Genomic DNA, 14,093 nt, shown 5'->3' on the forward strand with positions numbered 1-14,093 from the left:
AAAAAACCCACATTATCATGCATTTGCAAAATCAATTTGAAATATGAGAAGTAAAAATAAATCATGTGTGGTGCTTATCACAAAATATGGAAATCAGAGTAAAGATAAAGTAGCTTATTTGTAGGTGGTGCAATAAAATATTCACTCCCTAAACATTTCTGATTTTTAAAATATCCTAATCAAAAGTGCTTACTAACTCCAGAAAAAAATAGATTTAAATTTTGGGACTAGTCAAGATGAAGTAATCTTATTACAGTCTCTGATTGATTATAACTAAAAACTCTGCAGAGGAAACAAAAAGAGAGTATCTAACATTTCTAAAAAGTAGAAATAAAAGATGAATTCGGAGATAAACAAAATTTTAAATAATCATCCATAGTTTCAAAGTGGGTTTTTTAAAAATCTTTCTTTTTTTTCTTCTCCCAGCTTTGACTCCTAGATAAAGCCAACTCTTCAAATTATCAGGAGCACACAGCAAAAATTCTGAAAGGGGCCTCAGTGAGACAGAAAGTATATACAGAAATCCCTTTTCTCCCAACCTGGCCCTGAGGTCAGTTCTAAAATTCATAGTGACAGTTAAGACGGCACACCCCCTAAGACAGGACAACAATCTAATGTTCATCCTTCTGATCCGGGGATCTAGAAAAAGAAATCTCTGTACTTCAAAGAAGATGAATTTTGTTGTTGGTTTTTTTTTGGGGGGGGGGGAGTGTTTGGGTTGTTGCTTTTTTCCCTTCTCTTTTCTCATCCTACTTTCATTCTGAGGGAAGTCCAAGGTCCAGAAATTATATAGAAAGGAGGGGATGGGTACTGACAAGATGAAGGAAGCAATTAAAACTCTGAGGGGGAAAAAACTACATCTAACATGAAAAGCACAGGGGGCCTCCTGGGAATCTTCAAATATTGGGGAAATATTAGTAAAGATTTGGATGAGTGATCCCTGACACAAATGCCAAGCTTAACTCTCAAGCTGTGCATGGCAAGGCCAGAACTAAAGTATAACCAAGACCAAGAACTGAACCATCATCTAAGCCCCTCAGATGAGTCACATACACACTGACACTATCAATTAGTCAATTTTTATATCTAGACTGATTTATCCCTTAATAATGCTTATTGGGAAGGCCTGGTGGCCAGTAATAAGGAAAGCACTGCCAATCCAAAGGCACACGGTTCAAATCTGGTAGTTACTCACTGGGAGAAAGATGGCTAATCTCCTCCCATAAAATTAACTGACTGAAAACACACTGCAAAGTTAGCTTTGAGTTGGTTCCAACTTAACAGTACTCAACAACAATGCCAAAGAAATGCCAAACATCAATTGGATGAACCAACAACTGGGTAATACTCAGTTATTAAAGGACATTAACATGTAGAGGAATCACAAATACAACCTACTCAGTTAAAAAACTCAGATTCAAAAAGTCATTTATATATAGACATTATGGAAAAATAAAAACTACAAGTACAGGATTCTGGGCTTGGAGGTAGCTCATCTATGGATTCCTAGAGCCCCAGCTAGAAATCTCAGCAAATGAAAGGTTCTTGTCTCCCAACACTGCTTCGTTCAGACTACTCACAAGAGACACATACGTGTTGTCATCTATTTACAAAAATTCATTTCCATAGCATGTCATAAATATTTTAACTTGATTCATAAAGAACATTTCCTATACAGAGAACTAGTTCCACTTCCATCTTGTCATTGGGTAGAAGAAAACGAGTCAATACTTAAACTATTTTTTTGGAGTTGTGCATTAATGCAAAGAGGGAGGTAAGGAAACTACTACATATTGATTCTAGTACTGTTCTTGTTAAAATGCTCTTCCTCCTACATTCCATCCATCAAGTCTCACAACTCCAAAAATGTTTTCCACAAGCAGGTTAGGCATAAATGGAAAAACCAGTCTGAGCCCAAACATAGAATGTCTTCAGTATCTGAACATTAGCTCTTGTGTAACAGGTATTACCTATGGCATGTGAAAAAGGATGAACTCAAAAGTCCAGTGAAGGATTCAAAATGCAGTAAAATGGTATATGCAGGGTGTTATGTATAAAAGGAATGATATCAGTAATAATGATATAATCACTATTTTTAAATTTATACCTTAGAGGCAGGGAGATCAGTTAAACTACTAGCACTATATGAACATATTATTCTTTTCAACATACTTTAGGAGAAAATAGAAGTAATCAGAGAAATCTCTTCAACTTTTTACTATTAAACCTAAAACATCTATGTATAGTCGTATAGTCTATGTTCATTTTGTTACAATAAATGGAGTATATTTCTTCCTACATAAAACTCAAAGTACAAAAATTAAATAGGAAAAAACCTAAAATGGAATTTTCTGACAAATAGCATCAGCATTATCTATGGGAGCTCTGGTCGCTTAATGGTAAGGAGATGCTACCACAACCCAAAGGAACATGGTTCCAATGCAACAACTGCTCCTTGGGAGACTGATGGGCAATCTTCTTCCTTGTGATTTACTGTTAGCAATGAGTGACTCGACGGCATATAACAGTAACAGTAAAATGCCTTCCAGTCAATCCCAACTCATGCAATCCCTTGTGTGTCAGAGCAGAACTGTGCTCCACAGAGTTTTCAAGGCTATGACCTTTTGGAAAGAAATCACCAGGCTTTTCTTCCTTGGGATCTCTTGAGTAGGTGTGAAAAGAGTACTCAAGCACACTGTCCCATCCAAGATTCCTTAGCAATATGCTAAATTAGGAATATATTCCTTTGGAATATATTATAAGTGTAGAATATCAAGCCATACTGCAGAAATGATCAACAAAATCAGCTGGTCCACATGTTACATTTAAGAGGCACTGCTGTAGAAAAGAATCAATTCTCACCAAGTTTCTCAGTATCTTTGTATTATGTATTATCCATTATAACTCCCATCTGTCTGATCTTTAAAATAAAGATCCCACATCTTCTTTCCATTCCAGTTACTTAAATGTTCCACATATCTGTTTAAATTTCTTCATGCCTTACTCATTCCTCAATGTATCCAATCTTGGCCCGGCCATCATTATTCTATGCAATTTTCACTGAGATCCATGACCTTGAGAATACTTCAACCAAGACACCTTTCAGTCCACACCCTACTTGACCTCTCACCAATATTCATTTATCACAATTAAGTCTCTTTTTGAATCATTTTTTTCCTGTGTTGACATGTACAAAAGCAATAGTGAATAAAGAAGCTGCTGGTGCTTCAACATGAATCAAAGCAGTGGCAACTAGTTATTATATTCTTCACTGATAAGCACTGGCATGAAGGAGGGGAAGCTGAATAACCTTGATGAAGAAAATTATTAATATATATATCTTTTCAGTATTATTGTTGTGTTGTTGAGTCAGAACTGACCCACAGCAACTTTACAGAGGCAATAAATCACACAGGAGATTGCTCATCCTCTTGTGGCGCACTGGTGGATTCAAACTGCATGCCTTTGGGATTGTAGCACAGCTGCCAAATCAATAAATGGACAAAATCATAAGGAATTTCTTCTACTGTAGACACTAAAGAATAATGGTTTTATTACTGAAAAGTTCTTGTGTGCCTGTTTGAGAGCTAAACTAGACACTTTTTTTCATGCAACATTTTTACTTGAAATCTCAGATAAACTAGTTATTGTGACTTGGGTATCTAGCAAACATTTACTCAAAAATCAATGAAGTCAAGTCTTTCACTTCAAGGAAAATAACTGACAGTATTTGTTGATTTTGAGAAAGTTAAAATTTTCAAGTGAAAACTACAACTTCAGATTACTTGTATCTGCTATTATGAGCTTGGTTTAACTTCATAATATGAAGATTTTTCTGATTTTCCTGCTCCTGATGTCTCTGGACAAATGCTATCTTTTTATGTCCTATGACTGATTTTTGGTATGGTACAAAAAAACCCAAAACCAAAAAAGTCCCTTTTCCAATTACACCTACAGATGCTGAATTTTTTTTTTAAAAAAAAAATTGATTATAGATGCCAATAAGAACTCAGTAACTTTTGGTTAAAGGAGACTTTAGAAAGATACAAAAATAAAATGCCACTCTTCTTTTAAGTATTTTAACTTTAAAAAAAATGCTCTTAAAATATGCTTTTCTTATTGTTAGGAACCATGAAGTCATGTATGACCCCTAGCAACCTCTTGAACAAGAGATCTGAAACCTGTCCTATTTTGAGCCATCTTCACACTTCCTGACACACTAAAGTCCACTGTGGCAGTCAGTGGGTCAGTCTACCTGGTTGAGGGTCTTCCTCTTCTTTTCTAACCATCTATCTTTCCAAGAAAGAAAGTTCCTTTCTTCAGCCAAGATCCATCTGACATCAGCAATTATATTCCTCATTCCATCATCTCTGCTAAATTCAAACTGCATTTCTGGAAGTTCTTGGTTGATGTCCTAATATGTAATGTGCTTCGTGTTGTTAAAGAAATTAAAGAGTTTAATTTTTCAGTTTCAATTAAAAAAAAATATTACATAGCCGTGGACAAAACCCAATACAAATGAAAGCTCTTTGGGATCCTTAATTTTTTATTTTTATTTTTTTTAAAGAAGTCCCAAGACCCAGAAGTCCCAAGACCCAGAAGTGTGAAGATTGCTGCCCCAGAAGGGAGCTCTGGTGGTGTAGTAAGTAGGGAGTTGTGCTAAATTCATAGGTGGTATCACTCTGGTGGTTGGAAGACTGAGAGAGAATCTCCTCTCACACAAATTTACAGCCTCTGAATACTTTCTAGAGGGTCAGCTCTGACTCAACAGCAATGAGTCTGAATTTTGCTTGAGTTTGACCCTAAGAGAACTCAATCATAGCCTATGACTAACTGCCCTCTATATGCTTATAATTTCAAAATTTTGTCTCTAATCCTGGCTTCTCCATAATCCAGACACATTTATGTAACTGCTTACTCAACATCTCACTAAGATGTCTCATGGTACTTATACATATGTCCAACACCAAACTCATTAATTCAGTCCCTCAAAACACAATACTCCTCCAGAGTTCTCTGTTAGTAAAGAGAAACATCATCTCTCATAGCTTGAGTCATCCAAAACATTTTTCTTTCTCATCTCTGGTATCGATTCAAGAGGTTGTGACTGTTTTTAACCTCCTAAATGTCTCTCAAAGCAACTTTTATTTCTATTACAACAACTCCTTCTATTAAATCTACATTCATTCTTTCTGCCCCAGCACCCACAAATCTATTTATGTTGTTGTCATTTGATGCCTTTCAATCAAGTACAACTCATAGCAATCCTATGAACAAAAGACCTAAATCCTGTTCTATCTTGTGCAAACCTCATCATCTCTGGCACACTTGAGCCCACGGCTATAGTCACTGTATTAGTCTATCTCAATGAGGTTTTCCTCTCTTTCCCTGTCTCTCTACCTTTCCAAGCATGCTATCCCTTTCTAAGGAACAGCTTCTCCTAGCAATATGCCTAAAGTATGAGAGATGAAGCTTTACCAGCCTTGATTCCAAGGAGCACTCTGGTTGTACCCTTTCTAAAACTTATTTGTTCTTTTGGCAGTCCATTCAATACTCTACTCCAACACCACAAAGGCATCCATTCTTCTGCCATCCTTATTCACTGTCTAATTCTCAGAAGTAAAGCAGGTAACTGAAAAGACCATGGCCTGAATAAGACATACCTTAGTCTTCAAACCGGCATCACTGCTCTTCAGCATTTTAGAGTGGATTTGCACAAAGTACTGCATCTCCTTATCTCCTGACTGCTAGTACCAAGGGTACTGATTGTGGACCCAAGTAAGATAGAATCATTAGGACAGATAATATTTCAAAATTATGACGTTAGTTACTCATTGACAATCCTTCAAAACCTGCGGATCACTAGGAAAATAAAAACAAAGTTTTATTTAGTGTACCAATCTTGTACTATTTCTTTTGGCATGGTACTCTAGTAACATGTCCCTGTCTCAGTCATACTTTCTCTAAGTTCCTCAAATATGTCAACTCAAAATCTCAACTCAAACTATCTTCTCTTTGAACACTCTTCTACCCTACTTCTTCATACTTGATCTTTAATACTCACCCATCCTTCTTACCTCTAGGCAAACCACTTTCTCAGAGAAGGTTATCTCTAGGCAAACCACTTTCTCACCCTTCCAGGTCATGTCATGACCACCAGGTCATGATCCTACTACATATTACAGCATCATCAACTTTTTCTTCATAGCATTTATTAAAGTTTATAACCACAAGTGTGTTTCTACCATTTTTAGTATGTATCCTATTAGACTATTCTATTTTGGTCATCCCTAATATCTAACACCCAATAGTGAAGTAGAAGAAATTAAAAAAAAATAAATAAAATCTTGTCATTGTTGTATTTTTATAGTTAAATACAAAGACTTCCCCCCCGTACTTAACAATTTTAGAATCCAGATTCAAGCAATTTTCCTTGGAATTATCTCTGGAAGAATTTAATGAAAAACAATTAATGGTGGGTGTTTGCCTCTAGGAAGCAGAAGAACCAAAAGCAGAGGCTAAATTTCTTTTAAAAAAATTCTTTTATTATTTTTTGTGTGTACCGTCAAATCAGACCTGACTGGTACAGGAGGAGGACATTGCCCCTCCTTCTCCAGCACAGCATCTGGTGGATTCGAACCAGGTGCCTTTGGGATTGCAGTGCAGCTTTTTGCCACTAGGCCACCAGAGCGCCCTCCTAAATTTCATTTTTAAAAAGAATATTCTAGTACCCAAAAGTATTATCTGTAATACTCCCTTTTGTAGATCTTCTAGAGTTCCAGACATAACTTTAAAATGTTATTATCTAAATATTTATAACTGAACCTACAAATATCTAGAATCTATTTTAAACAATATGTTAATCGTCTATTTTGATGTATCAAAGTGTTCACTAGCTAATAATTCAAGTTAAAGGTAATCACTTTAAATAAACTACTTTAAAGCTTAATGACATACCACACTGAAAGCAAAAACTAATCTTGAAACTAGTTGTGCCTAGACTATGACCTTGGTAATTTAAAAAATAAAGTTATTTGTCTTCAAGTATGATTCATCATGACCCTATGAGCTGATCTGAACCCTGTCCTATCCTGTGCCATCCTTATCATCTCTGGCACACTTGAGTCTATTATTGTAGTTACTGTGTCAATCCATCTCATTTAGGGTCTTCTTTCATTAACCTTCCACCTTTCAAAGCATGATGTCCTTTTCCAAGGAACAGCCTCTCCTAGCAACATTCCCAAAGTATGTGAGATGAAGCTTTGGCATCCTTGTCTCCAAGGAGCACTCTGGCTGCACTTTTTCCAAGACACACCTGTTTGTACTTTTAGCAGTCCATGGGATATTCAATGATAATTCTCAAACACAATTCAAAGGCATCAATTATTCTAACATCCTTATTCACTGTTCTGCTCTCAGATGCACAGCAAGTGACTAAAAAGACCACTTGATTGGATCAAGCACACCTTAGTCTTCAAACAGACACACTGTTTCTCAGTAACTTAGAGAGGTCCCTGACAGTGGAATTGCTCAATACAGTAATGTCTCCTGATTTCTTCACTGCTCGTACCAATAGTGTTGATTGTAGATCCAAATAAGATGAAGTCGTTGACAGTTTCAAACTTTCCCCCAGTTATTCTGATGTTACTTATCAATGATGAAGATTTTTATCTTCTTAATGTTGAGATCAAATCCATATTATAGGCTATACTTTGATCTTTTACAGCAAACACTGAAAGTCCTCTTCATTTTTAGCAAGCAAAGTGGTGTCATTTGCATAATTCAGGTTATAGATGAGTCTTGCTACTGTCCTGATGTCAAATTCTTCTTCATAAAGTCCAGCTTCTCTAATACTTGTTTAGGGTACAGACTGAGTAGGTATGAAGAAAAGATACAATCCTGATGCACACTTTTCCTGATTTTAAACCATACAGTGTTTCCTTGCTCTATTCCAACAACTTCTTCTTCTTCTAGGTATAAATTTTGTACGAACATAACTAAGTGTTTTGGGATTCCCACTGTTCTCAATGTTTGTCATAGTTTGTTATGATCCATACAGTCAATTGCCTCTGCATAGTCAATAAAACACAGAACATTTTTTCTGGTTGCTTTCAGCCAGGATCTAGCTGATATCAGCAATGATATCCCTGGTGTCACGGCCTCTTCTAACACAAACTTGAACTTCTGGTAGGTTTACAGAAAATGAATATTCCTTAATTTCTAAAATCAATCTCACACTTGGCACAAAAAACAACACTAATTATTTTATGAAGCATTTTGTATGTATTATTCATCTGATCTTCAAAGCAATAGCATTATGACTGGATACCCTAGTGGTACAGTGGGTTACATACTGGGGGGCTGCTATACTAAGGGTCAAGTGTTCAAATCTACCAGATTCACACTTTCTCTGTGGGACAAAGATGAAGAAGTCTGCTACTGTAAAGATCTGCAGTTTTAGAAACTTTATGGGGGAAGTTCTACTCTGTCCTATAGGATAGCTTTGAATCAGAAGTCACTCAGTGACAGTGGGTTTGGTTTAAAATTGAGAAAAGGATTTGAAAAGCTATACAACTATTCAGCAGTAAAGGCAGATATCTGAATATAAGTCTATCCCAAAGGTTCCGGTTTATATGTTTTTCCAAACTAAACAGACAGGTAACTATTAATATAAGCTAATCAGGCAAAAACATCTGAAAATATGAACATATTCTGACATAACTGAGGGATATTTGTTACTGTTATGCTGTCATGTACCATCACTGAGTCAGAACTGACTCACAGCTGATCCTCCAGCAGGTTTTCAGAGGAAGTAAACTGCATGGGAGGAGACTGCCTATTTTTTTCCTCCAGAGCTGCTAGAAGGTTCGAACCACATGCCTTTGGGTTGGCAGCATCACTCCCCACTAAGTCAACAGAGCTTCCCTACTTTTTACTACAGTATGAAGATATTTGCTAATATGAACATCATTTTCTTTCTACCTCTATGTTGACTAAAAGGATTTTATAAAACTCTTCAAAATCAGTTTCATAATATAAAGTGACAAAATTAAAAATTTAGTAACAATGATAGCAACAGATAGTTCACTTTACTCAAAACACTGTACATAGTCTCTTTAATTCTCAAAAGGAACCCACTGAAGCCATTTTATAGAGAAAGAAATTACAACAGATGAAAAATCTGAACATAGGTCTCTAACATCATTTCAATTTGAAACACTCTCCTACTCTCAATAAACAGTATACAATTTAACTTCATCTTTCTTAACACTATATTGAATATGAACAATGTATATGGAGGGGAACTTTGGAAAAATAACTGCTATCAAGTTAGAATATTAAGTATTATCGAATCACTTCGGAATCACAGCAATCCTACCTAAAATAGAATGAAGCACTGCCCACTGCTGCACCATCCTCAAACCACTGTGTCTGAAAATATTGTTGCAACTAGTGTGTCAATCCATCTCACTGAGCATTTATTATAGGACTGCATACAGGGATTACTTTTATTTACATTTAAAAAAGTCCCTTTGAAACTGTTTTAATATGGCAAGTTTAATTTCCTTGCAAAAACAACTATCATATGCTAGTACAGTTACATACTACAACAGGTTTGGAAGCAGGAGTGGCATCCACTTCCTATACAACATGCCTCCGGAAACTCTATGAACTTTGATAAATGTCAGTAAGTTGTGGAGGGGCTTCAGACCTTTTGTTCATAGACTAGCTATGAGTCGTGCTCAACCTGAAGGTAATCAACAACAACTAAAGAGAAAATATGAGATGGTAAACTGACTTAATTTTTAAGATACCAGAAACTAACTCTCTGATTAATGAAAAATTTTCATTAAATTTATAAATACTAAAATATCTCTCCCACTTCTTCATATGCCCTCTTAAAATAAGTATCCATGAGCACCTGAGTTATTCATCAGTAGTCATTTTTTCAATAAGTAAAACCAGTTAAAATAAAAAGTGTTAATTACTGATTATATTTCTAAGAAGTCTTACTATAATAAACCAGACGTCATAACCAGTTGCTGATAAGTCAATTTTGACTCATGATGACTACTGGTTTCAGAACAGAACTATGTTCCAAAGGATTTTGAATGGCTAATTTCCCTAAAGTGGATTGCCAAGCATTAATTATAAAGTGTTTCGGAGTGAAGTCAAATCTCCACTAGCAGCCTAGTACAGTAACTTCCTATCACCCAGACATCCTTTTATTGAAATAAATTAAAAACTCACTGCTATCAAATAATTCAATTCTGACTCATAACAACCCTCCAACAGGTTTCCAAGGCTGTAAATCTTGACAAAAAACTGCCCATCTTTCTCCAGTAGATCAGAATAGCTGGTGCATTTGACCAGTAGACCTTTTGGTTGGCAGCAAAACACAATAACTATTCCATCACAAGGCTCTTATTTATTGTAAAAATGATGTTTTAATGGAATTGACAACCACAGACTATTAAACAACAAAAAGGAACAATTAAAAATATTTTTATCAATTTAGGGAGCACTGGTGGCCTAGTGATAAAAGAGTTGCGGTGCCTGCTTTAAAGTACAAGTTTTAAATCCAACATCTTTCTCTGCTGGAGAAAGACAGTCTTCTTCCATTGGATTCACAACCTCTAAAAACCTGCTGGTCGATCACCTATGAGTCAGTTTTGCCTTAATGGCACACAACAACAACTTGTCAATTTAGTGAGCAATATAGCCTTTACAGGCGCCTTAAAAAAATTAATTACACAATTTTAGGTCAACATCTCAATCATCTTCTACCTCAAAACAAAATTAAAAAAAAAACAAATAAAAACTGCCTAGTTTTCAATCAATAGTCTAATAAAATTAAAACTATAACCATAGTTATAAAAATACAGAATTAAAAAAAATATATACATGCTCAGAACTCAGAAAAAGGGTTAATCTAGACGGCAACTATTCTTCACTTGAGGAAAAACATGGCTTCAATGAACTATCTAGTAGAAAGTTTTTTATATTTTTGCACAAATTCAAAATGGTAATACCTGAGGAAAACAATTTCTACTCTCTAAACGTCAAAAGAAGTTTCTACTATTCAAAAAAGATACAGACAATGAGATCCTAGGTGAATAGCATCCAATTATACCCTCCAAAAGGAAAATAAGAAACAATTGGCTTACTTTAAGAAAAACACAATGTCATAGGACCTGATGCCAATGAAGGAATGTTGTTGTTTGTTGTTATGTATTACAACTAACCTATAGCTGACCCTCCAGCAGGTTTTCAGAGGCAATAAATTACACAGGAGGGAGAGTGCCCTTCTTCAACAGAGCAACTGGTGGATTCAAACCACTTGCCTTTAGGGTGGCACTGCAACTCTTTCTTTACCACTAAGCCATAACAGCTTCCTTTAATGAAGGAATAGGCAGCTCAAAACATGTACTTATTATTATTATCTATGTTATTATAGTGAATCAATTTCATGATACAAGATGTCTTTAAAGAAAATAAGTATTTGGTTTTATTTCAGTTCATGATATAGTTTGAAAATTAATCAAGCGAAGGGTTAAAATTATTATTTCCTTCTAATTCTCAATTCAGTCAAAAATCGTGTATTTGGTCATCACTGGAGTTACTTCACTGACCAATATTATATATCAGAAAAGTATAAATGCAAAACTATAAGAACTTAAAAAAAAAGTTATAAAATTCACTAGAGAAATAAACTGAAGTCAGCAAATGGCTGAAAACAGATGTCACTACCACAACCCCAAAGGAAGATGATGATAGGATGTACTTACGTTTCAAAACATCGATCCACGTTGTCAGACATCAAAAGCAGCATGCATAGCTGTTCAAGGGCTATTAGTTGCATGTCCCTTTCATCTCCCTGTCCCATCTGTAGCCATTCCAACAATGTATCTGGATCCACATCTGCCATGGTTTTTAAAGCCTCTTTGCTTAACTTAAAAAAAGCAAATTGGGGGGTGGGGGGGTCCTTTAAATGTCCAGGACTGATCAGCTTGTTGTTTTGGGTTGTTGTTCTTTTTTTCTTTTATTTCAGCTATAACCAAGTTTTGATGGTGGTGTCCTCCTAGGAATTAGAAAAGAGTCATAAGTATGTTTGGACAGAGTTAATGCAGTTTCTCAATTTTCCTTATTCCTTACGTTTATGATTAGGACATCACTCTGAATAAAAACCAGTTTTACACAAGAGTCCATATAAGCTGATTAGGTTGCTGCTTAACTAGAAACCAGAGCTGCCTTTGTCAAAGATAATCAAACAGGCTTTGGATCCCACTACTGCTACCACTAACGTCTGTGCCAAAAAGGCAAAGAACACCTAGGAAAGATTCTTCGCTCTACCAACCCCCCAAAAACTTATTTCTCTTCATACCAAACTTATCTTCCTATAAAGGTCAGACTTAACTTTTGGTAGATTCTAATTACCGTGATCACCAAAATGAATTTTCTCCTTTTAAGACAACGTTCAAGTGTACAGATTTTGCTGACTGATAATTATATACCCATCTACGCATCAAGACGGTTTAGGGAATTTTACAGTGCTGACATCGCTTCTAAAAACTTTAAGGACCAATACTAGAAGTACAGCAATGGCCTTACACGTTACAGAGCACAATATAGGCCAATCTACCGCCCTCTTTCCCCCACCCCCACAGGATGGAGCAGTTAGTTAAAAATAACAACACTAAACAAGAGAAGCGGCCGCCACAGGCCAGTCCTTAAAAAAGCTCGCCGAGAGCGCCCTGGCCGGAGGACGGCTGCGGGTCCCGAGGGAGCCAACTGCAGGTGTGTAAATGCAGCGGCGGGTCCCAGCGGGCACCCAACGGCGGCGGCGAGCGAAGCTAAACCACCCTCGGGGCCCGGCCGAGCGCCGCGCCGAGACGCGCTGGAACCGCGCTCCCGTTTCCTCGCACCAGACCCCCTTAAATTAGCCACCTGTATCTAAGAAAAGGGGGACGTTCCGATGGAGAAGAAGGAAGCCTCTGAACCCGAGAGAAAGCCACGGGGCCAAGCTAGGCAGCGGGGCTACCGGGGCCGGCGCACAGAACTCCGAGGCCCGGCAGGGCAGCCATGGGCCAAGCCGGGCGGCAAACCCTTCTCAAGGACATGGGGACCCTGACGTGGGCTTTGGCTGCGGCAGGGCCTGAGAAGGGAAACAAAGGGGCCCAAAGAGGGCAAAGGCAGCAACCCCGCCGGCCTCACCCGGCCAGGGGGTCTCGCCCGTGGCCCCCGGCCCGACGTCCCGGATCTAGCCCTCCCGACGGTCCGAGGCGATTCCGCCTCCCCTTCCCACTGGTGCCTACCTAGGCTTGTAGTTCTGGAGCGCCCCGGCCCGGCTCCAACCAGGCCGCGGCAGAGTCAGGCCCGGCCGCGGCCCTCGAGTTCCCAGGAAGCCGCAGGCCGCGCAGGTCGAGCCGGGCAGGCGGCACAGGAAAAGCCGCGCCTTGTCCCTCCCCTTCCTCTTCGGGGACCTGGTGACTAGAGAAGCAAAAGGTTTTTCCGAGAGATGGCAGCCGCCAGCGCAGGGTCCGTCAGCAGCAGGAAACTCCAAGAGCTCTGCAGCTCAGAGGCTCGCGCGGCGCGGCCGGCGGCGGCGGGAGGAGGCCGCGTCCATCGCGATCCAAGAGGGGGAAGGGAGGAGGGTCGAACGAGAGCCGGGCGGGGAAGCTGCCGAGGGCAGCCAAGCCGGTGGAGGCGGAGCGACCGACCGTCTCTCCCAGCGCCGACCCTGCCAGCCACCACCTGGGGCGCTGCGGAGAGGGGCAGGCCCGCAGAGCACCGGCGCCAGCGGGAGGCTGTGAGCTCCAAGGCTCGTCTCTGTGGCCCCGGGGGGCCTTCAGGCTCGTTGGTGTGTTGGCCACCTCCTTCGCTTTTGTATTCCTGGTTCCCTTTTCACTTCGCTGTGTCGGAGACCTCTGTCAGCACCCTGCACACCCTCGGACACGCAAGTTAAGCCGGTTTTGCACCGTGTCAGAGTAGTGTGCAGCTCCTGCTGCACTGTAAAGCTGTGGCCAACCTGCCTGCCCTTGGTCTCTGGTCACCACCACCCTTATCCGCTGTGAGCTTCGCTTTATCCCCTC

General features: G+C 38.9%; 1 protein-coding gene across 1 annotated transcript in view; it reads right to left on the reverse strand.

Annotated features, from left to right (window-relative positions):
* Positions 1 to 11,942, reverse strand: part of HECTD1 (HECT domain containing E3 ubiquitin protein ligase 1) — a 97,670-nt gene extending 85,728 nt beyond the window's left edge. Inside the window, exon 1 of the mRNA XM_006889974.1 lies at positions 11,790 to 11,942. Coding sequence (XP_006890036.1) covers positions 11,790 to 11,929 — 140 coding nt within the window. The 5' untranslated portion in view covers positions 11,930 to 11,942. The remainder of the gene's footprint in view (positions 1 to 11,789) is intronic.
* Positions 11,943 to 14,093: the final 2,151 nt, after the last annotated feature.

Source organism: Elephantulus edwardii, unplaced genomic scaffold (assembly GCF_000299155.1).
Source record: "Elephantulus edwardii isolate Elephantulus edwardi_28Jun2011 unplaced genomic scaffold, EleEdw1.0 scaffold00084, whole genome shotgun sequence".
Taxonomy (NCBI): Eukaryota; Metazoa; Chordata; class Mammalia; order Macroscelidea; family Macroscelididae; genus Elephantulus; species Elephantulus edwardii.